This window comes from Gallus gallus, chromosome 1, assembly GCF_016699485.2.
Source record: "Gallus gallus isolate bGalGal1 chromosome 1, bGalGal1.mat.broiler.GRCg7b, whole genome shotgun sequence".
Taxonomy (NCBI): Eukaryota; Metazoa; Chordata; class Aves; order Galliformes; family Phasianidae; genus Gallus; species Gallus gallus.
The window spans coordinates 79,398,007-79,419,886 of record NC_052532.1 but is presented as its reverse complement, the minus strand read 5'-3'; the positions used below and the strand labels follow the sequence as shown (position 1 = coordinate 79,419,886).

At 47.7% G+C, this 21,880-nt stretch overlaps 2 protein-coding genes across 13 annotated transcripts in view; both read right to left on the bottom strand.

Moving 5' to 3' along the window:
• Positions 1–287: 287 nt before the first annotated feature.
• TRIM45 (tripartite motif containing 45) lies at positions 288–20,543 on the bottom strand. Of its 2 annotated transcripts, none has more exons than XM_040707211.2 (6): positions 18,755–20,543; positions 4,369–5,102; positions 3,593–3,722; positions 1,797–1,911; positions 1,449–1,575; positions 288–608 (listed from the first exon to the last, which is right to left on the bottom strand). In XM_040707211.2, exons 1-6 carry the CDS (start codon positions 18,820–18,822, stop codon positions 457–459), a joined length of 1,326 nt encoding a protein of 441 aa, XP_040563145.1. In that variant the 5' UTR covers positions 18,823–20,543; the 3' UTR covers positions 288–456. The 2 variants fall into 2 exon arrangements, with proteins under 2 accessions (XP_040563145.1, XP_015150651.3); XM_015295165.4 differs by lacking the exon at positions 18,755–20,543 and adding an exon at positions 7,613–7,987.
• The window catches only part of SPICE1 (spindle and centriole associated protein 1), a 33,667-nt gene continuing 29,848 nt past the window's right edge, over positions 18,062–21,880 (bottom strand). For 6 of the 11 annotated variants that reach the window (XM_416545.8, XM_040707189.2, XM_040707192.2 and 3 more), the window contains 2 exons: positions 21,595–21,682; positions 19,856–20,779 (listed from right to left, as the gene is read on the bottom strand). In XM_416545.8, coding sequence (XP_416545.7) covers positions 20,726–20,779; positions 21,595–21,682 — 142 coding nt within the window. In that variant the 3' untranslated portion in view covers positions 19,856–20,725. Of the gene's footprint in view, positions 19,689–19,855; positions 21,683–21,880 lie in introns of those variants that run through there. The other 5 variants (XR_003071801.3, XR_003071799.3, XR_006933919.1 and 2 more) reach the window with 5 other exon arrangements.

The following is a 21,880-nucleotide window of genomic DNA, read 5'->3' as shown; positions in this document are numbered from 1 at the left end:
TGAGGTAAAGGCAGAAGCCATTCTGAGGCAGCCAGACCTCTCCAAAGCATGAACACAGACTTTCTGGAATGTGCCCCAACAAGCAGCTTTGGCCACTTTGAGGACAGCAAACTGTCTGTCATGCAGAATGAGGCACATAGTGACCCCTCCTGTGAGGTAGCTGCTCCAAGTTTCCTCTCAGAGCCTGAACCCACAGGTCTTGAGTTGTCAAAAGTGCAGGCACTGGTACAATTCCTGGAGCTTGCTCCTGTTTAAGAACAAAACAACCTTGCATACACACCCCCAGGTAGAATATAAGGCACAGTTTTATTTTCCCTCACCCTCCTTTCTCAGTTCATATCCACCACCTTGTTTTCTGACAACATGGCTCTTCAGCAATTGTGGGGATCCTTGTGGCATGTGCTCATTCAGCAGCCAGTAGGAGGGCCCTCAGCTCACAGAGGCTCAACTGGCTGCTCAGAGTTCCACTGTCCTGAGCAAACTCCTCTGTGATCTGTCGCTGGGCAACCCACTCAGGCATTCCGAGCTCATTTTGACTTGTCCACAGCATGACCAATGGGGACATCCAGGGTGACCTTTGTGTCCATGGCCACAACCTTGGTACCCACCTGCAAGAGAAGAGGCACCATCAACTTGACCTAAAAGGAGGCCAGAAAATCCCAGCATCAGTGGCTTTCAGAGAGTGCTTCAGCTCCAGGATTTGTCTAAGAAAGGGAGGCACACACATATTTAAAACCAACGTTGACGGAGTCCTATAGAGAAAGGGAAACAACCATGAGGGATTTCCCCCTCCCAGTCACTGGGGAAAGCTGAAGATTTCTGTTTTCTTGCCTGCCAAGTAATGCAAGATATGGACCTTCAGAACCTCCTGCCAGCTGCTGGCAGCCATGGCCAGAGCTGGATACAGAGCAAGCACAAAAAAATAAAACAACAACCAGAGAAGAGGCTGGTTGTGTAATAAAAACATGCAAGATACACAATGAAACATGCACACCAAGGTCAAGAAAGCTGGTTGGGATTAAACAAGTATGGGAATTGAGCTCTCATCCTAAACAAGGAATGAGACTTCTCCAACAAACATTGGATGCTGTGTGGCACAGCCAGGAAGCTGCCACGTTGGCAGCACTGCAGCAGAATAGTCATGCTCAGCCTCACTGAGAAGGGCTGACGGATGATCCTTGCATGAAGCTGCCCTGTCACGTCTCCCTCAGAGCTGACTCAAGTCTCTTACAGGGGATGTCCTTTAAAAACCTTCAACACATCCTGCAGCGTTTCTCACAGCCGCAGTCCCTTCCTACTAGAAGATACGTGCATAAGTTATCACAGCCCTGGTGCACAAGCGAGGGAGGAGCTGAGCTAGACTTCTTAGTTGCACCTACCTACACTCGTGAGTCTGAACTCAACAAACCCTCCTGACAGCAGTAGCACGGGGAAAGCTGAACACTCACCTGGCATGGTCCCTCCACAGGCACAGCGAGCAGCTTTCTGCCCTCCACTTGAGCAAAACGTGCAGCAGTGGAACATGCCTTGGTGTTTGCGGAACTGGCTTTTCACCATCACAATGAATGGAGAGCCCTGCAGAGGACAAGCAAGCAGAGAAGCTGCTGCAGAGCATGCTACCTGATGTTGTGTCTGCATTTCCAAAAAGAAGCTGGGTGATCCTGTCAGTCACAGATCATTAAGACGTGTCTTAACTGCCAAGTGACAGAACCAACCCTTAGAAAGATTTAAAGCAAATACTTTGAAAGGAGAAGCATGTAAAGAAGAACCAGTGCAAAACAAACAAGAACTGCTACCTGTACATGCTGCCCTTTCACATAGACGCAGACAGCATACAAGCCTGGCTCCTCGGGGCTGTAGGAAATATGGTAGGTCCCATCACCATTATCACACACGGTTGGTTTGACTGCACTATGAACAGAAAAAGAGAAGCCCAAGAGGTCAGTGACTGACAGCAAATTGCTGTACCTGTGAACTACTGTTTGGCCCTGGATTTGTGGTCAAGTCCTCATCCTCACCCCTGCAAAGTGGCTGTGGGTCTTGAGTGAGCCTGACAGGATGCATAAGCAATGCTCAGGCACTGAGTAGCTTTCACACACACCTGCTACAGGGAGCTGCAGTACCCATGCAAAGGAAGTCACGCAAAGCTAGCTGTGCTGCAAGGATTTGTAGTAACCCAGAGCACTGAAGGAGCAGACGACTGACAGAACACTTGCAGGCCAGATTATCCCATCTGATAAGAGCCCTCAGAAAGGGGGTAAACGCACAGTTTCAGAGAACAGTTTACCTTTAGAGGAGCCTATGAGGAAGACAAGACATAAACAGGGTAGGTTTCAATCACTTCAACTACTGCCCCAAATACAATGATCTCAACTCTTCTCTTTGATGCTCTGAGGAGCTCTAGGTCCCTGCTGGCCAATTCCCCTTCCCAAAACGAAGCTCAATGGGTGTCACACTACTTGTGGACAGTGTCAGGAAAAACCATCATCTAGTTACTCAGGAATTGATTGCCTACTTCACAGAAAGAGCCTTCCACAAAAAAATAGCAGGCAGCTCTGTAAAGAGGAAGGTAATCTTCCTAATCCTCACTATTTAGTCTCTTGTGCCCCACAACATGGCCATTTATAACCCTACAGATTAGTAGATTGTATTCTCCATCCCCCACCACATCACATCAATATGGCTGCCTGCATCACTTCCTGCCATGAACTGCATGCTGATACTTCAGGCTCTTCAGCAGCTGCTGTGCCTCACCCTGAAGCCAGACAGCTCTCAGCAGCAGATGTAGAAACTGCCTATGCACATGAACAGGAAACTGAGTTAATGTGGCCACAGCAACCTCTACCCTACCAAGCAAAAGCCACATAAACCTTACATGTACACCTCCTCGTACCATGTATGCACCTAATGGAAGGTACAAATCCTTCACTGGCAAGCATCTGTGCACCCAGCACTGTTTCTGCACGAGCTTCCCCATATCAGGGAATTTTAGCATCCTGTCTCTTTCCAGGTCATCCCACCAAGAAGAAACCCTGCAACAGCTGTGCTCGCATCCTGACTCAGCTGCAGCGTATGCACCAGAAAACCTCCAAGGATGTGAGAGTGCTCAACACTTGCAAGACAGGAGAAAGTGTGACAAAGTATCAACAATGCTTTTTTCTCCAGAACACAAGTTTAGGCACCTCCATCAGCTGCCAGAGGTTCTGGGGCTTGATGGCTCACAGTGGTCATTCTTGGCATTGCAATGTTGTATGCTCATTAGGTTTTAACAAAAGCAGGAGCTCTGGGTGACTGCTGGTAGGGGTGGGAAGCAGCAACAGCTCACTATGCAATACTCACTGTAAGCTGAATCCTTTAAGAAGTCTCAGACCACTAAAAGATTCAATACAAGCGTGAGCCAACAATGTCAAGCTCCACACAGCTGTATACCACTGCTATACTGGTGAGAAAAACCACTGTGACTTTACTTCTTCAGATAGTGACCCAGGTGTTGAAGGACTTCCTTAGACCCGCCCAAACAAGGAGGGAGTCAGGATAAGGGAGACAGAGAAGCAAACTCAGCAGCTGGGGAGTTGTCTAGTGAAATACCCACCAGTCCTTCTTGTCCTTGTGGGTGATGGTCACCACCACGGCTTCTCCTCCTCTCCCCATCCGCTCCCCAGTGGTGTCGCTGCAGAGCAGGGTAAAGCCTGTCAGCTCATTCTGACGGGCACTGCGGAGACCTGGAAAGTGGAGAAAAAGGCCAAGAAAGGACTCAACAGCCACAACTATCTCCCATCCACGTGGTAGCATTTCAGTCCTGTTAGAGCACACCTAGGACTCTGCTGATGGGGTATATGGCTCCCTCCACCCACAGGAAAACGTAAATACACAACCAGGGATCAGGAGAACGGACAGCCGTAGGCACCGGGAGGTTATGGGCAGGCTTTTCCTAGAAGTCTGCACAAATGAGGTGGTCACCTGCCTACACTTCTGAGCCCAGCTGGTGTCTTCCCTGTGGGCCTCAAGGTGCCCCATGCACCCAGGAGGTAGCAGGAAGAGCCCACCGTACAGTGCAGAGCCCTAGAGACCTCAGCACTTGCACTGTGGCACAGAAAGGACTGAGTGAGCCCTGGGTCTGCCCACCTGTGCTGCGCAGGCCAGAGGTGGCTGCTCCCTGAGAGCTAGTTTGAATGTTATCTGTTTGCTGGTCTGCCCCAAGTCCTTAGAAAGCAAACATCCACGAAGCCACCTATGCCAGTTATTCCCCGGGCGTTCTCAGAAGCTGTAAAGACAACAAGCCAACCGAGCCTTAAGCTGCACACCACCCAGGCGGAGAGAATGGAGATGTGACTTCAGGGAGCAGGAAGTGTTACGGCACCCCATTACCTTCCCCCTGCAGGGTACATTTGGCTGGATCAACAGCTTTGCAGATAACGGCCCCAAAAACTTCATAGCCGTGACATTGCCCTGCCCTCTCCTGGGGAGAGAATTGAATGCTGTCATCCACGCTGGGGTGGGTGCTGTAAGCAGCACTGTTTAGCTTTGCCAGCCGGCTTGCCACCACCCCTTTGGTGACGAGGATCCCCAGGTCTGAGCCACTTGTCAGCAAGCGCTCCGTGAACTCCACGCCTGTCCTCATGTCCAGCAACAGCTGCTGCAGCTGGGCCTTCTGCAAGTGCAGCAGGTTTTCTTTCTGCACCTTCAGGTCCTCCAGCTGCTTCAGCAGCCGGTCCCGGTGCTCTTCAATCGCTTTCACATATCCTCTGGCAAACAGACAGATCTCCGTGGCCACGGCCTCTGCACGAGCGCGGATGGCACTGCCCACGCCATCAGTCTGGCCCAGCACATCTTCTAACGCGCTCATGCGCTGCTGGGTGCTTCTCAGCAGCTCCCGCAGGGAGTCCCCGTGCCGGTGCACAGCGTTGCTTGTGAAGTCATAGGGGTGCTGCCGGTGCCTTTCTGCAACACAGTCCTGGCACACGGGCTGGTCACACTGCTCGCAGAACAGCCCTAGTTCCTCTGAGGGATGGGAAGGGCAGAAGAAAGGCTTCCCAGCCTGGCTGCAATCCTTGGTGCTCTCCAGCTCCATCACGACATGGGAGGCAGTCTTCTTCTGTCTCCTAGAAGGGAACAACCACAGAACTTTATGCACATTGGATATGAAATGTGAACATCCAAGAATGCTTACAAATGCCAGCCTGCAAGTCAAAGTGTGCACTGCTCCCTCCTGTCTCCCCTGAAATTCACTCTGCGTGAAGGACTTGCGTCTCTTGAGAACAAGGCTCCACACAAAAGAGGACACCATCTGTAAAGACCCCATCAGAAGCTGCTCTCCGGCCCCCCATATGCTGTCAGCACTATTTTCAGATGCAAGAACTGTGTGCCCCACCCCTGCCACACACAGCAGGGAACAGGCTGCCAGGCTGCTACTGCCAGCAGCGCCTCCATGGAGCCTGTCAGGAGTAGGATGGTTGCAATCACCTCCGGAGCCCACTGTGACAAAGCCAGCAGGAGGAAGGTGTGCACTGCAAAGTGAGAGCTGGCAGAAGGTGTCTCAAACAAAACTGCTCACTGACAGTCACTTCCAGATAGAAACAGGTGGTATCAACCCAGTGATTTTCACCAGTGTTACATCTGCAGAGGAAAACAAGTTCTAAATAACTCTCTAGGGGAAACTCTAGTTCAGGGAATAGGCAACAGTGTGTGGTAAAACGTTTGTTATTCTGAAAGTCAACCCCCTTTTCCTTTTGGTTAGATGCCACTAAGAGGAGATGAGGGGTTGGACACAAAGCCTATTTTACCCAGATAGCCACCATGGCACACAGTTCCACTGGTATGTTTCCATTTTCTGCTATTTTGGACACTGGTAGCCAGTTATTGACCAGGGATGAAAGCCATCTCTCCTTCCCTGTCTCCTGTACTGATGACTGTACATAAATAAGCTGTTTGTCGGCAGTTGCAGAGGGAGCTCTGAGCCACAGGCAATGAAGAACTCTCTGAGGATGAAGCTCTAGTGTTGTCCTGGCAATCTCGACATAGGGCAAGACATGGCCCATTACACTACTCCTTGTGCTTCACAGCAATTTCCCTCAGGTCCAGCAATGCCTTCTAGCAGTATTTGCTTACATCCTCATTTATGCTTCTTCGACTTCACCAAAGATTCTCTCACTTATTCCAAGAGGCACAACAGTGGCACTCAGATCCTTAGACATCTTCCTTGTACAGCAGGAAATCATTTCAAAATTGCTTTTCGTGGCCCTGGTCCTGCTCTGCCATCAAGAGAAAGCAAGTGCAAGCCTGCAGATGCTAATGGGGTGAAGAAATGATATCAAGAAATATGGGTGGAAGTGTGTCATTGGGACAAACCTCCCACTGCTTTATACCATGCACAGCTATTTCTGTCAATGCAGCGGGCTGCTATTCAATATCTCTGTTCATTACTCTTCAGCAGCTTGCATGGGTTATAAGGCATTAGCTCATCAGAATGGCATGCTGAAAATTGCAGCCCCGTGGAAAGGTAACTGAGAATCAGAGCCACCTCACAGGCACTGATATCTGCAGGGGGAAGGGCGGTGAGGAATTTGCCTCAGTTCTTTCTGTGGAAAGCCTTTGCTATTAAATGGAAGAAAGCAGTAAACGTGGAGCAAGTAGGCCAAGCTGATTAACCCTGGCTGTGACTTCCCAGGACAGCATTACTGAGGGTCTTCCTGACCCTGCCAGTTGCCTCTTTGCTTTAGAAGGCCGTTCAGGCTTCTGGTCACTTCTCTTCTGCAGCGCTGCCTTCCTCTTCCCTGCTCACACACTACCAGAAGCCCACCACTTCTTCCTGCCCTAGTGACACAACTCTCATCGAGGTGAACATCAGTCTCCTGCCTTTTGGTTAGTTTTCCTATATTCCAACAGAACTAAACTCCACAATGAGTTGTGTACTGCAAAGCCTACAGCACTACTGCTGTAGGATTCACACACACGCTGAGAGTGCATGCAGGGTCCGTGGACACAACAATTAGGAGCATCGGGAGGTGGCAACCATAGCAGTCAGGTCAGGTCAGTGTCAGGGCTGCCATTTCAGCTAAGAGTGCCTTTGTATGTACTCACATTTCTGGAGGTGGAGAGCAGGAGACAACCCCACAGCATCTTAGCCTCCCCATTTATCCTGGGAGATATACCTTCCCCAGAGCACGACAGCACAACCTGCAAGGCTTCTCTTCCTCACAGTGTGCCCATGCCCACTCCTGTGGCAGCACTGTCAATCTCACCACCACAGAACATCCTGAGTTGGAAGGAACCTTTAAGGATCGAGTCCAACTCATGGCTCCACTCAGCACCACACAAAATCCAAACCCTATCTCTGAGAGCAGTGTCCAAACACTCCTTGCACTCTGGCACTGGGGGCCGTGCCCACTGCCCTGGGCAGCCCGTTCCATGCCTACCACCCTGTGGTGCAGACCCTGTCCCTAACCCCCAGCTGCCCCTCCCCTGACACAGCTCCATGCCGTTCCCTCGGGCCCCGTCGTCGTCACCAGAGGCGCTGCCCCTCCGCTCCCTGTGAGGGCGGCCTCCTCAGCCCAGCTGCAGGCAGGCTATAAACCCGCGTACGGCCGGCTCCCGGCAGCCCCGCCGCCCTCACCTGTGGGCCTGGCAGCAGAAGAGGCAGAGGTGCGCCCCGCAGGTCTGGCAGCGCCTCGCAGCCGCTCCGTCGGCGCACAGGTCGCACCCCGCCGTGCCGGCAGCCCCGCCGCGCCCCAGCGCCGTGTAGTCGGGGACGAGCTGCCCGAGGCCGCCCGGCGGCAGCGCCACCTCGGCATCGCACAGCGGGCACAGCACGCTGAAGGCGGCGGCGGCCCGGCCCGGCTCTCCCAGCGTCCCCAGGCGCCGCAGGCAGGGCGCGCACAGCGAGTGCAGGCAGGGCAGTAGCCGGGCCTCCACGCATGGCTCGGCGCACACCGGGCAGCGCGACGCGGCCATCCTGCATCTCACCCGGCTGCTAACGGCCTCCCCCGCCGGCGGGCGCGGGCCGCCCCGTTGCTACGGGCGACTGCGGTTGGGGGCGGGGGCGTCTCACGGCGATCCGCGGTCTTTCTGTGTGAAAGGGGGCAGGCCCAACCGCAAGGCGTGTTCCGAGGACCTCCAGCGACCACTTTCATCCTTTTTTTTGTTTGTTTGTTTTTTACAAAAGCACTGCGGTGAAACGCGCTTTCTGCTCGCTTCCACCTTTGTCCCGGGCCTCTTTCCTGAGGCAGCAAAAAACCCCTGCTCAGTGTTCATGAGCAGCCCAGGAGTGGTACTGTGCAGCGTGAACAGAAATTGCAACAACAATGAAAAAAGAGAGCTATCTAGAGAAACGCAGCGTCTCCCATCGCTGCAGATGAGGTTCTCAGAGAAAGAAAAGAACTGCCATCAGAAGTGCTAACCCAGTGAGCTGGGAAACTGGAGCAGCGTTAGTATGAACTTCAATGATGCTTTGGTTTCAATTAGATCAGTTACTCATAACAGTGCTGTTTTGGCTCTTGCCCCCTATGTCACCAAGTCCTAAATTGTGGTAGGCAATTCAGCGGGTGTGTATGTTGGTGCCCTGTGAATATCTTCAAGAAACATAATGGGCTGCAAAGCATTCCAAGAACTGGACAGGAATACCCTTCTCCATCTGTGCTCAGTTTGCTTTGTAGCTGGACAAAATGGAAGGGTAAAAAGAGAACATGTTAACATACAGAGCTGGCAGTACTTTAAGGATGCCCTTCTGAGAGCACAAGAGCTCTCCATCATCCAGAATAAGAAATCAGGCAGATGAGGCAAGGAACCAGCATGGCTGAGCAAAGGCCTGCTGGTCAGGCTGAGGGAAAGAAAGGAAAAGTGTAAGCTGTGGAAGCAGGGATGGGTGGGCTGAGAAGAATATAGGGATGCTGTCTGGATGTGCAGGGATGGAGTCAGAAACGCCAAGGCACAGATGGAATTGAACTTGGCAAGGGATCTGAAAAACAACAAGAGAGGATTCTTTAGATACATTTGGCTGAAAAGACAGGCAAAGGAGAGTATATCCACCCTAATAAAATTGAAAAGGGAAAGCTGGACTCCTCAGACATGGAGACGGTTGAGGTACTTAACAAGTTCTCTGCCTTGGTCTTCACAGCTAGTCAGGCTTCTCATGTCCCTGAACTTCTAAGCAGGGGTTGGGGGAGTAAAATTGCTCCCAGTGTAAGAGCAGAGCAAGTCCAAGACCACCTCATAAGGCTGAATGTGTACAAGTCCATGGGGCCAGATGACATGCATCCCAGGGACCTGAAGCATCTGGCTCATGTGGTTGCGAAGTCACTCCATCGTATGTGAAAAACTGTGGCTGTCAGGTAAAGACCACAGTGACTGGAAAAAGGGAAACATGACTCCCATTTTTGAGAAAGGGAGAAAGGAAGACCTGGGAAACTACAGGCCATTGAGCTTCACATCTGTGTCTGAGAAGATGGTGGATCAGATCTATGAGATGTGGACAGTGACCCGAAACTGTCAGCATGACTTCACCAAGGACAGATCATGCCTGACCAACCCAGCGGCCTTCTACAATGGAGTGACGGCATAAATGAGTATAAACTCTTTAGGAAAGACAGGCAGGGAGAAGGGGAGGAGATACTGCCCTCTACATCACTGACCACCTGGAGTCCATGGAGCTCCACCTGGGGATAGACGAGGAGCTGACAGAGAGCTTATAGGTTAGGGCTAAAGGGAAGGCAGAGGAAGGAGACATCATGACGGGGATTTGCTACAGGCCACCTGATGATGAAGACTAAGTGGATGAGGCCCTCTATAAACAGATAGGAGGAGCTTCACATTCACAAAGCATGGTGTTCACGGGGGACTTCAACCACCCCGATATCCGTTGGTAGGATAACACAGCAGGGCACCAGAAATCAAAGAGGTTCCTGGAATGTGTTGATAATGTCCTCTTCCAAGTGGTACAGCAACCCATGAGAAAAGGTGCTTTGCTTGACCTTGTCCCCGCTAATGAGGAGCGGCTGGTGAGTAATGTGAAGCTCAGGGGCGTAGCCGTGGCTGCTGTGACCATGGAATGGTGGAGTTCAATATCCTCAGGGCATCAAAGAGGGCGTGCAGCAAGGTTGCTACTCTGGACTTCAGGAGAGCAGACTTGGAATTCTTCAGGGAACTACTTGGCAAGGTGACATGGGAGAAAGCCCTGGAGGGAAGAGGGGCCCAAGAAAGCTGGTTGGTATTCAAGGACCATCTCCTCCAAGCCCAAAAGCAGAGCATCTCAAGAAAAAGGAAGTCAGGCAAGAATGCCAGGAGGCATCTGTGGATCAACAAGGAGATCATGGACTTACTTAAGCCTTTGACACAGTCCCACACCACATCCTTATTTCTAAATTGGAGATACATGGATTTGAAAGCTGGACTATTTGCTGGATTGTTTGGATGGTCATAGCCAGAGGGTTGTTGCCAATGACTCTATGTCCAGGTGGAGGCCAGTCACAAGTGGTGCTCTTCAACATCTTCATCAATGACATAGACAAAAGGATGGACTCTACCCTCATCTAGCTTACTGATGACACCAAGCTGAGTGTTATAGTTGACACAACAGAACAGAGGGGTGCCATCCAGAGAGACCTGAACACACTCAAAAAGTGGGCACATGAGAATCTAACGAGGCTTAACAAGATCAAGTGCAAGGTCTTGCACTTGGGTTAAAGTAATCCCAGATACAAGTATAGACTTGGAGAACTCATTGAGAGCAGCCCTGTGGAGAATGACCTGTGGGTTCTGGTGGACAAAAAGCTGGACAAGAGTCAGTGGTGTACTCTTGCAGCTTGGAAAGCCAGTGGTATTCTGGGCTGCACCAAGAGAGTGGCCAGCAGGGAGAAGGATGTTACTGTCTCCCTCTACCCTGCCCTCATGAGGCCCCATCTGAAGTACTGCATCCAGGTCCAGGGCTCCCAGCACAGGAAGGATGCAGAACTGTTGGAGCAGGTCCAAAAGAGGGCCACAAAGATGATCAAAGAGGGAGGGAGTTGGCCTTGTTTAGCTTCGAGAAGGTTCCAGGAAGACCACATAGTGGCCTTTCAGTACATGAAGGGAGCTACAAGCAGGAGGGAGACCAACTTTTTACACTGTCTCATAGTGATTGGACAAGGAGGAATGGCTTCAAACTAAAAGAGGGTAGGTTTAAGTTAGATGTTAGGAAGAAATATTTTACTCAGAGAGTGCAGAGGCACTGAAACAGGTTGCCCAGAGAGTTTGTGGATGACCCATCTCTGGAGGCATTCAAGGTCAGGTTGGATGGGGCTCTGGGCAGCCTGATCTAGTGGTTGGCAACCCTGCCCATGGCATGGAGGTTGGAACTAGATGATCTTTAAGGCCCCCTCCAACCGAAGCCATTCTATGATTCTGTGATAAATGTTGACAGGCAATAGAGTACCATAGTTACAAATACAAAACAATGCAAATATCTCATTAAAAATACACTAAACATTTCCTTTTGCCACATTTCACAAGAGTTGATGGATGGCTAAATACCCCCATCCTTTGACCAGAGATTTACTTGAAGTGGAATCCTCTTCAGACCTTTTCCTGCTATTGTTAAAAATGTCTATTGGAAATACTCAGTACATTTGCACTGGGTGATCTACTCTTTCCCTATTGCACTTTCCTTGCCAGCTCCTTCTCCTTTTTCCTGTTTATCTGCTTCCTGTTTCCTAACACCAAGCACAGGATCATCATGCAGAGACATGGAAGATTAGAAGGTTTCCTTCCCTCTGCCTCTCAAGGGCTTTTGTATAATATCTCCATTGCATTTGCTCATTAGTCCATCTGTAGGAGAGCTTTATGCTGCCTTCCCGTTAATATTTTTCCGATTAAATACTGGTAACACTTTGTACACGTACCAGAAAGTCTTAAAAGCCCAATTTCCTTCCTAGACTGCTTTCTAGCGAGTGGTGTGGGCATAAACCAATGATTAAATGTGGAACAGGATGCCTCAAGCTTCTTTGTTCCTATATACCGTTACTTCTATGAAGCTCTTCCTGAATATGCTGCCGGGAATAGTGAACATGACAGCAAGGAGCAGGGCTGCTGACCTTGGGCTTCCAGAAAAGTCAAAGATAACAAAGTAAAAAAACCAACAAACCAAACCAAGAAAAGGTCTGAAAGTTGCTCAGAGAAAAATTACTAGAGATCTTATCAACAGAAAATGGGAGTTGTTGTCAAAATGTCAAGGCCTAGAAAAATGGCAGTGAAAGAGGGGAGAAAGCAGCTTGCTGGGGGAGTTCACAAGAAAAGAGAAGTAGAACAGACCATTGGCTGCTTTCCAGCAGCTCCAGCTTCGCTGTGGATCTGCCAGCCCTAGGGAGCTACCGTGGTTTAGATGATTCTGAGAAGTCACACTGATCTTCTGGGAATGCTTTTGAAGCATCGTTGCTTGTTTCTGCACAAACTGTTTTTTGTTGTCTATCCCCAAGCCATGCAGCTAACAACTCTTCCTGTTTATATCAACCTCACCTAGAAAATCCAAATCCCCAGTTCAACAAGGAATCCACGCTGTCCCCCAGTCTGGGCTGAATCTCTTCCTCATTTAGCAAAACATGCACTTAACAACAAGAGGGACTCAACTGGGAGAAGCAGTGTTTCTGTACTGTTCACTGGGCTTCAGGTTCCGGAATATGTGCTATGGGCTGGCAGAAAGACCATCAGGGTGTGCAAGCAAAGCACTGACTGAAGCTGCACTGAACTTTCTGCTTGTGACACAGCCGTGTGTAACCCAGTCTGCAGACTGTGAAACAGAAGTCAGGAGGAAAATGAGCCAAGTGATGTCATAAGGCTGATGGGAAAATGAGAGAGGGTGAACTCACCTACCCATCTCAGGCCAAGTTTCTAGGCTTTATATGTCCTCTAACACTGCGTCAGTGTAGCTAGTGGGTATGTTTCTTATGGAGCCATGCAATTGCCTTCTTTCCTTCTCTCTCAGTGGCAGAGGTGACTTCCACCAGCAATGAAGGAGTAGGACTGGTCTCTAAAAATGGCAAAATCTGCCTTCTGAAAAGGAGGTGCCGCTTGACTTTTGCCTGTGCTGGGCCTGGAAGGCAGAGGAGGACATTGTCCTATGCCAAATCTCACATGACACATTTTCTACATGCTGAAGCACTGAGAATGTGACAGCTGCAGCAGGATGCTCACACTGATCCCCTGCTTGGGTCTCCGACTGGGGTAGAGAAGGGAGGCTATCTGCCCTAGAATCTCCCACGGACTTTCTACAGGGCATTTATGGGTATGCTTGCTCTTCTGAGAAACACCTTCACTACCAAGCACCTCCCTTCACATATACACAAACTGCATGCATGCTAGGCAGCACCTGTGGAAGAGACACCGACTTCACATGTGGGTGCTCGGCTGGATCCTGAAAGAGCAAACTGGAAGCAGATGGGGGGCAGAGATCTGTGAATGCATGGAACAGAAAGGCAGCAAAAAGAAAAGGTTGATCTCTCATCTTCCTGATTTACAAGAGATTTCAGGCTGGTCAAACAGTATTCTTTTCAAAGGGCAGCAGCTCTGTAAAGACAAAGGCAGCTGCAGTGAAAGCCCCCAGCCATGCTGGCTGTGCTCAGGCCTGTCCTTGAGCAGGCATTCCTGCATGGCTCTCCCTGCAGCCAACCACCTGCTGCCACTTCCAGCTTTCTGTCTGCTATTTATATTCTTTTTAATCCTTCCTCAGTCCTGCCTACATTTTTGGAAAGAAGGATGAATCTGGATTTTTTTCAAGTCAGGTTTTCTAAGGAAGCAAGTTCTGTGTGACCTCTCAAGGTCTTGCCCATGGCTTTTTAACCTGCCCTTAAGCCATAGTTGAGACAGGGAACGTGATCTCAATGATGATAAGTTCCTATAAGCTAAAGAAGATTGATAAGAGAGTGCTCACACCAAGAAGACAACAGAACCATTCTCCTTTCCCTTCACTCACATGGACGACACAGAGATGTTACATACAGTGGAGACTACTGAATGGGGGTATAGATATTATGAGGGTGACAGCTCCTTTGCTTGCTTCACTCATCCCTTCACTCCTCCCTTTCCTGTGGCTGAGACACTGCACCCACTCCTGTTTAGATTTTGGCTGGAAAGCATAACTGTATTGGGCAGCTGTGTTCCAAACTCTGTTTTCCTCCTTATGTTGCTATTTAGACCTTCTGCTGCATTTAAAAAAAATAATGTGTGTATATATATATACATATATATATGCATATACATATATACAGACACTTAAGAACAAGAATGTGAGTATAAAGGTGAGTACAAAGGCTTTCACTCAGGTATCCCATTAAGAATTTTGGGATCACTTCTCTACTTCGCGACAGCTCTTCCTAAGCACCTCACTCATCATTCCTACCTTGGACAGTCATCCAACATGCTGTCCAGGAGACTGCAGAGGAGGAGGAAAAATAGGCTTTGTAAGAAACTTTGTAGGAAATGCAGTTTTATTTATTTATTTTTCTGTCTAGGCTTCTTCTGAAACAATACTTGATAACCTGAGCTGGAAAGCTTGCTGTCCTGAAAAGAGGCACTCTCCCTTTTCCTCTTTGGTGCCATCAGTTTTCAAGAGTTTTCAAGAGGATGCGATTGGGCTGAAGCTTGTGACAAATTGCTATTAATTGTGAATTAACTGCACTGCACAGCCTCAGGGAGGGGAGGAGGCCCAAGCCTAGCAGCTGCTCCCTTCAGCCCTTCCCCTCACCCTGTGCTGGAAGTCTGGAAGTCCACTTCTCTGCAGCTAGTGAAGGCATTGCAAGTTACAGCTGGAGTCACGCACTATTTTCTCCAAGCTGCCTTTCCACACCTGCCTTGTGCCTTCTTGCTTTCTGGCCCAGAGAATTGTTAGCTTTGAAGTGAATGACTTGTATTTCCTGCACCTTGAAGGAATGTTCCTGAGGCACTGTACTTACATAAACATCTAAGAACTGAAATATATATACATATTAACGCATCTACTTGCCCGTTATTAGCATGATAAATTGTATTCTGAATCTTGCACCTGCAAGCAAGCACAGCTGTCACAGTGCTGGGGAGGGTATCCCTAAGCTCAGCCCAAAGATAAGATAGCACTGTGGGAGGACTGGAAAACATGGAATTTTCTACAGCTTGCCTCTCCAACTGGAAAAAAGAAAAAGAAAAAAGCTCTGGGCAGCTCACAGGTTCTTTAGATAACAAACACTGAGTCAAATGCTAAACAAGCACCATATTTAGCTGTATCTGCATCTAGCTTTCTCATTAAAAACTTAGGATTTTGCACACCCAGAACGGCTCCACAGAATAAGCAGCCACGCTTGAATTTGCCCAGTGCAGTACTGACTGCACCCATTCAGGATAACTGTTACATAGGTGCATTAAGACAAACATTTCTCCATCCAGTAGATCTGTTTCTTAAACTTCATCTATCCATCTGCGTCGCTGGAGGCATAGCTTCACCTCTGCGGCACGCTCAAAGTACGAGCCTGAAACAGAGTTTTGCCAGTAGCCCACGGGGTTCATTAAGGGTTGTGCATGGACTAGGCTTAGAAAGATGGGAGTGGTGTTGCTGCACTGAATTCCTAAGACAGCTCTGACAATTATGCCAGCATTTTCATTCAAAGGCACATAGTAAGTTGTGCCTGCAGAAACGTGTGGAGAAACCTCTGAAGAATAACTCTGATAGCCCTCAGTATGGTAACTTGTAGATATTAAAATTTAATCATCATATCTTATACTACAGGTACTCTGTGTCACAGCTGATCAGAATGTCCTAACACTGCACTTCAGTTCACAAAAGGGGCATCTCCACAAGTGCGTGCGAGAGAGTTCTCTTACTGCGTATAACTCCTCATGTCTTGCATTCTTAGAGAAACTAGTCACAGATAAAACATCCCAAACTTTGGAAAAGCAAGGCACTCAGATCCCCCTAGGGTTCAATTAGCAACACACATGCAAACCCATTATGCAACAAAAATTTCAGTCCTTTTTTTTTTTTCCATACAGCTTCTTTTTTGAAGATAAATAAAGCTATGCTTCCTATTAACAAATTAAGTTGATTAGGCATCTTTCAGCAGTAAAATATTATTCCAATACCTTGGACCTACAGAGCTCGGCACTTCTATCTCACTTCTGGAAACAGAGCGGCTCTAAAAGCATCTTTAGACTTCATTTTATCACCGTAGCTTTCCCTTCTCTTCACTGTCATCACAAAGGTTCTTCAGCTTGGAAGTGAGACCTCCTTACTTCCACAGCTAAAAAGGACAAGGCTTCTCAGCAACAGTCCATCACTCTGGACCTACAGGGTTACATCAGGTTACATTAATGTGTACCTAGACAACGTGCATTAGCAGTGCCAGATTGCCTTCTTAATGGCATTGGCACTGTGCTGTAGCTAAAGGTTTCAGAGGGAAGTAGTCTCACTTGAGATTTTTCTGCTTAAAAAAGGGTTAAGGGCATTGTACATCCTCCTAAGGTGTAATGTAAAACAGAGATCAAAGTATCAGTCCTAAAACTTTCCAGTTTCCCTGTATAAGCTGGAGTAAGTAGGTAAAAGTTTAAAAAGCGAGCTCTCTTTCCGCACTTCACTTCTCTGCTCCTTGCCCTCAGCTATTTATCAGCTATTTAATATTGCAAAACCAAAACAAAAGCCAAGCAAGGCAAAACATTGCTTTCATGTGCCTACAGAAAGACTGATGACTATGAAAGAGGAAATAGTAGAAAACTCAAGAAAATCTCTTAGACTTCCCATTTCCAAAACTGAAATTATACCACTTTTTGGAATGAAGCTTTTCATTTAGAATTTTGTAATCAAAATATTCATAGGAAACTTTCCCATGCTTTTCCCTTGAAACATTTTCAAAAGGAAACCTATTCCTACATCACACATTTATTAAAAGAGGAGGACAAGGAAAAAGCAAAAGCTACAGCGCTTCTCTGTACCTGCCTTTTACATTTGTGCTTAATGTTGCCAGATGTCCTTCTGATGACATTTAAGACAAAAAGGAGGAACACGGAAGGCCTGGAAAAAGGGAAGTGAGGCAGTAAGATGTTTATCATGCAAAATCTTAGTCACTGGCAATAACAACACACCGCACTGACACTGGGACTGGATGATACCAGCCTATGATTTAACACCACTGAAAAATAAATGAAATGGAGCCCCAATCTTCTTCCTTCACCTCATATGAAAAATCCGATGTGTTACTAGCAGTGACAGCTGCTGTGTGTTGTGAAGTCCAGAACAAGCAAAAGACAACCAATGAACAGTAACACAAACAGTCCCTCAGCAACAAGTCTTCAGCTTTACACTATCACATGTCCATCTAACATATAATATATATAAGTCCATGGGGTCGGATGATATCCATCATAGGGTTCTGAAAGAGATGGCTGACGTGGCTGCCGAGCCGCTCTCCAACATATTTGAAAAATCATGGCTCTCTGGTGAAGTCCCCGGTGACTGGAAAAAGGGAAACATTACTCCCATTTTTAAGAAAGGGAGAAAGGAAGACCTGGGGAACTACAGGCCGGTGAGCCTCACCTCTGTGACTGGGAAGATCATGAAGCATCGTGGGCAACCCCCCTCCCTACCTACCTCGCTTCCCCAGGTGCCCCTCCGTAATAGGTTTGAGGCCCTGGATAATGAGGGAGAGGTAGGTGAGGATGTGGTGGAAGACCCACCTATGAGGTCAGATGGGAAGAGGCAGTTGACACCACACCTCAAGAGACTGCCTCCAAGAAGAAAGCAAGCAGAGTAATTGTAGTAGGTGATTCCCTTCTGAGAAGAACAGAGGGCCCAATATGCAGAGTTGACCCTCACTGCAGGGAAGTCTGCAGTCTACCTGGTGCCCAGATCAGGGATATCACCAGGGTGCTCCCCAACCTGGTGCACTCGACAGACTACTGCCTGCTAGTGATCTTCCAGATGAGTGGGGAGGAAGCTGCATCCCGTAGTCTGAGGGGAATGAAGAAAGACTTCAAGGCCTTGGAATGGTTGGTGAAAGAGTCTGGGGCACACGTTATTTTCTCTTCCTTTTTTCCATTTTTGGGTGAGGACATAGGATGGTGTAAAGCAAACAAAGGCGGTAACAGAGCCTTTATTTGAGACACATGCGCCACAGAACAAGATATCAAAGAAAGAGGAACCAACTCACCCCTCTCAGCAACAGCCTGGAAAAAAAGGTGAGCTGTGGAATGCAGCCCACTCCAGTTTGACCTCTGGCACACTGAGAGAAAGCAGCAAAAGGGGGCTGGGGGAAACCCGTGCGCAGACTCAGACTGCATACGCACCCACTGAACCACCTCTGAGATGGGGGGAAGAGGAAGGGGTGGATGTAGGCTCTCCCACTCCAGGCACTCACATTCTCATGTACTGGCTCACACTGTGACCTAGGAATTCCACTGCAGATGGAACAGAAGGATCCAGTCCATAAATGCTTGGCTATGAGACTGGTGCTACAGACAGGGCTTTAGGTTCTCAGCAAAGCAATGGCTGGTTTTATAAGACACCTGGCCTAACAGTAATAATACATGGGAAAGGTTTATCTCACAGGGGCCGAAGGGTTCTGGGATGGGAATTGGCAGAGCTCATCTGGAGAGCTTTAAACTAGATTCAAAGGGGGGTGGGGCAGCGCTCTAATACTGATGAAGACCGGGAGGCCTCCCACCCCCCCGAGATGAAATTGGCATGCTCAGCTCGCCCCCATGAAATGCCTGTACACCAATGCATGCAGCACGTGGACAGAGACAAGGAGGTTCCCCGTGGCTCATTCACCTTTGACGTGGGGAAGCAGCCCACTCAGACTTTCTGCTGAAGGTACGGTGCATGCACGTGAGCAGCATGCCAGGGAGGACACTTGCTGCCTGCCGTGTCCCCAGATGCCAGCAGCCCCACTACCTGGAGCCCTCTGGTTCCACAGCCACGCTCTCCTGTTTTCTGGAGCTCCTTAGCAACAGGACTGTCAGGGGAGAGCCACTGAGCACACCGTGGGGCTTCACACCCCCATTTCTTTCTTCCCCCTCACCCTTTTCCTTTGCAGAATAATCTTCCCAGAGCCTTTCAGTATATCAAGTTTTTGGTGAAGAGCAACTGGGGACATCCAAAATACACCTGCATTTATTGAGTGCAGGTACGTGGGAAGGTGGTGAACCAGAAAAGATGGCCTGAAATAGAAGAGACAAAAAAAATGAAGACATCAACTACTCGTAGAATTGTGTCTGGGGAGAGAGCACAGCTATGTGGGGTGGGCAGCTCATCATCCATCTCCACCCTCCCAAAGCTCTGTGCTGCACTTGCTGGTGCTCCCCTGACACCAACACGGCGACCACTCGCCGCAACGGCTGGGCTGAGGCAGAAAGGCCACAGCCTTTCTGGGCTGACACGTGCAGCCAGATGGACCTCCAGAGGAGTGACGGAGCTGCCCAGACCTTTGGAGTTTGGAGCGATTTCTTCCAAGCAGCTCTAGCTGCTACCTCACCAACTTACAAGAGTGTGGACCTTCTTCTCTTCCTGAAGTTAGTACTGGAAAAAGAAATCACAGAAATTTTCAATGAATATTTGAACAGGTCTGCTTTTAAATCCCACATTTTCTAAATTTAAAAAGTGTGTTTAAAAACAACTTCATAAAAAGTTACCTTTCCTTCTCCTAAAACTGAACTGATTGAAAGAATATGGACTGTCCCCTCTGTATGCCACAATCCACCAATATCTTTAGGGGTATTACACCAATTTAAAAAAAAAAAAAACTATTACTTTTAAAAAGATTAAAACAACTTAATTCATCAAATCCAGACTTGCTGATTTTTTCATTTTTAATCCAGGTTATCAAGGTTTTTGCCTGAGTTTACTACAATGTAAGGATTAAGCATACGAGCATTTTGTGATAATCCTAGCTTTTATTGGTTAACATTAGTACAAAAAGGACAGCCAGTTTAGAAAGTCAAATAAAAACAATGTCCAAACAAGTATTATATCTGCCTGCACACATACACACCAGAATACCTTAATACAACTGTACTCACATCAGTTATCTGTTGTATCAGAGATGATACTTCAGTATGTAACAGGTGGAGATTCTCAATTCAGCTTCCAGTAGTCATGTTATGCTTGTTATAAAAAATACTTCATTTTTTAAAAAAGCAATCCTCAAGTTCAGGAGCAATCCTTGATACGTTAACTGCACAGAAAACAACATTCTGGGGGGCAACTATAAAGCACAGAAGGAGCAAGTAATTTCCAAAGTAAATTCTTATCCAGCAGGAGCAGACTGGCTTCCCGATCCCCACATTGCTTTTGGGCATGTAAGTGCAGTCCCTCATCTCAGCTTCCCCATTTTTTTCAATCCCTTATCTTGTGCAAATACGTGCTCCAGAAACTGCAAGTTTCTCAAACATTTTCTGCAATCTTCTTTCTTCAGCATAGGTAACACAACCTATACATGTAGTACAACCCACAGTTATAATAACAGCTCATTGCTACACCAGCCCGCTTACAAATTTGTGGAAGACTTATTCAGCAAAGAGGAGTTATGTTACAGCAGTGTCTGTTCTGGAAACTCATCCCCAGGACTTCCTACGGCACTCTGTAGGGCACAAACACAGTAAGCATTATTGACCTTTTTAAATTCACAGGAAAGCACTTCAGAATTAAACTGTACATCTGGAGAGGGAGACTACAGCGATAGAAATGTGATTTGTAGGAAAGCTTTTAAAATAAATAAACCATAGTACTCGAGTGCAGCTTCCTTTACATAATATGCATCGACAATGCAAACCATCCTTCTTCTTTTTGCTTTTCTGCCTGCAAAAGAGGAAACAAGTTGAAATTTATACATCATAAACTTCCCACAGACTTGCTAGTTAGCTCTGTTTCCCTGATGGGAAGCACTTTTCTGCCACAGACACCACAGGGATGGTCACACCACTAACTTTAGAGACCTTGCTTAAGTCACACTTACCACCTTCAGTATTCCAAAGCTCCTTTATGTTTACTTCTCTGTTAGGATACAGAGTCTTAGACTCCTAATTTAAGTTACTTTGGACATCAGGAAAGCCAGTATTAATATCCCCTCATGGTTACTACCAACAGAGCTGTGAATGTTTTACCAGACTATGCTACTATCTGGATTTCCATGTGAAAGCATCTCCCTGCAGTCTATTCTTGCAAATCAGGAATTAGAAATTGATACTCATGATCTTCTTTCAGTTTGGATTTATTTAACTTTCAGCAATAGGCTTGTGTAATGGCTAGGTAAGAGTCTGCTTGACTCTTATATGTGGCTCTATCCGTACATTATAAAGATTACTTGAAATTCTCTGGAGCCATCAGTCTGACAGACGTTCCCAGTCCTAACACAAATAGATGTCACAACAGAAAACATAGTTACAGGAATACTCACTTGTAAGTAACAGCTCTGTGGTAGTGAACAACTCATGTCACTAGCACTCAGGCCTCCCCTTATCAGTTATCCAGAATCCAGACTGCTATGAATCGATTACCGTTAGCATCAGTACATTCAAAGTAGGACCAGGTCCCTCCCTCCTTTATATCTGTCTTACATTCTATTCATGTAGCACAGCAATCAAGCCTTCTGGCTGAAGATTTTTCAGTCTTACCTTTGGCCTCTGACTGACAGGATTTAATGTCACACTTTCTGATGTGGTACTCAGGGGTGAAGAAGGTTTGCTAGAACCTCCTACGGACCTGTAGATGTTAAAAATGAGGAAATATTAAAAAAAATATGGAAGTGACTATCAGAATCATGTCTAGGATGCTGAGTTAGGATCTCTCATAAATAGCCAACAACCCCTCTGGTAAGTCTTACATGACACTACAGGTACTTTAAATGCAGACAATGAAAGTTGAAGATGATACCGGATGTTTGTGCTATTTCTAAAGAGT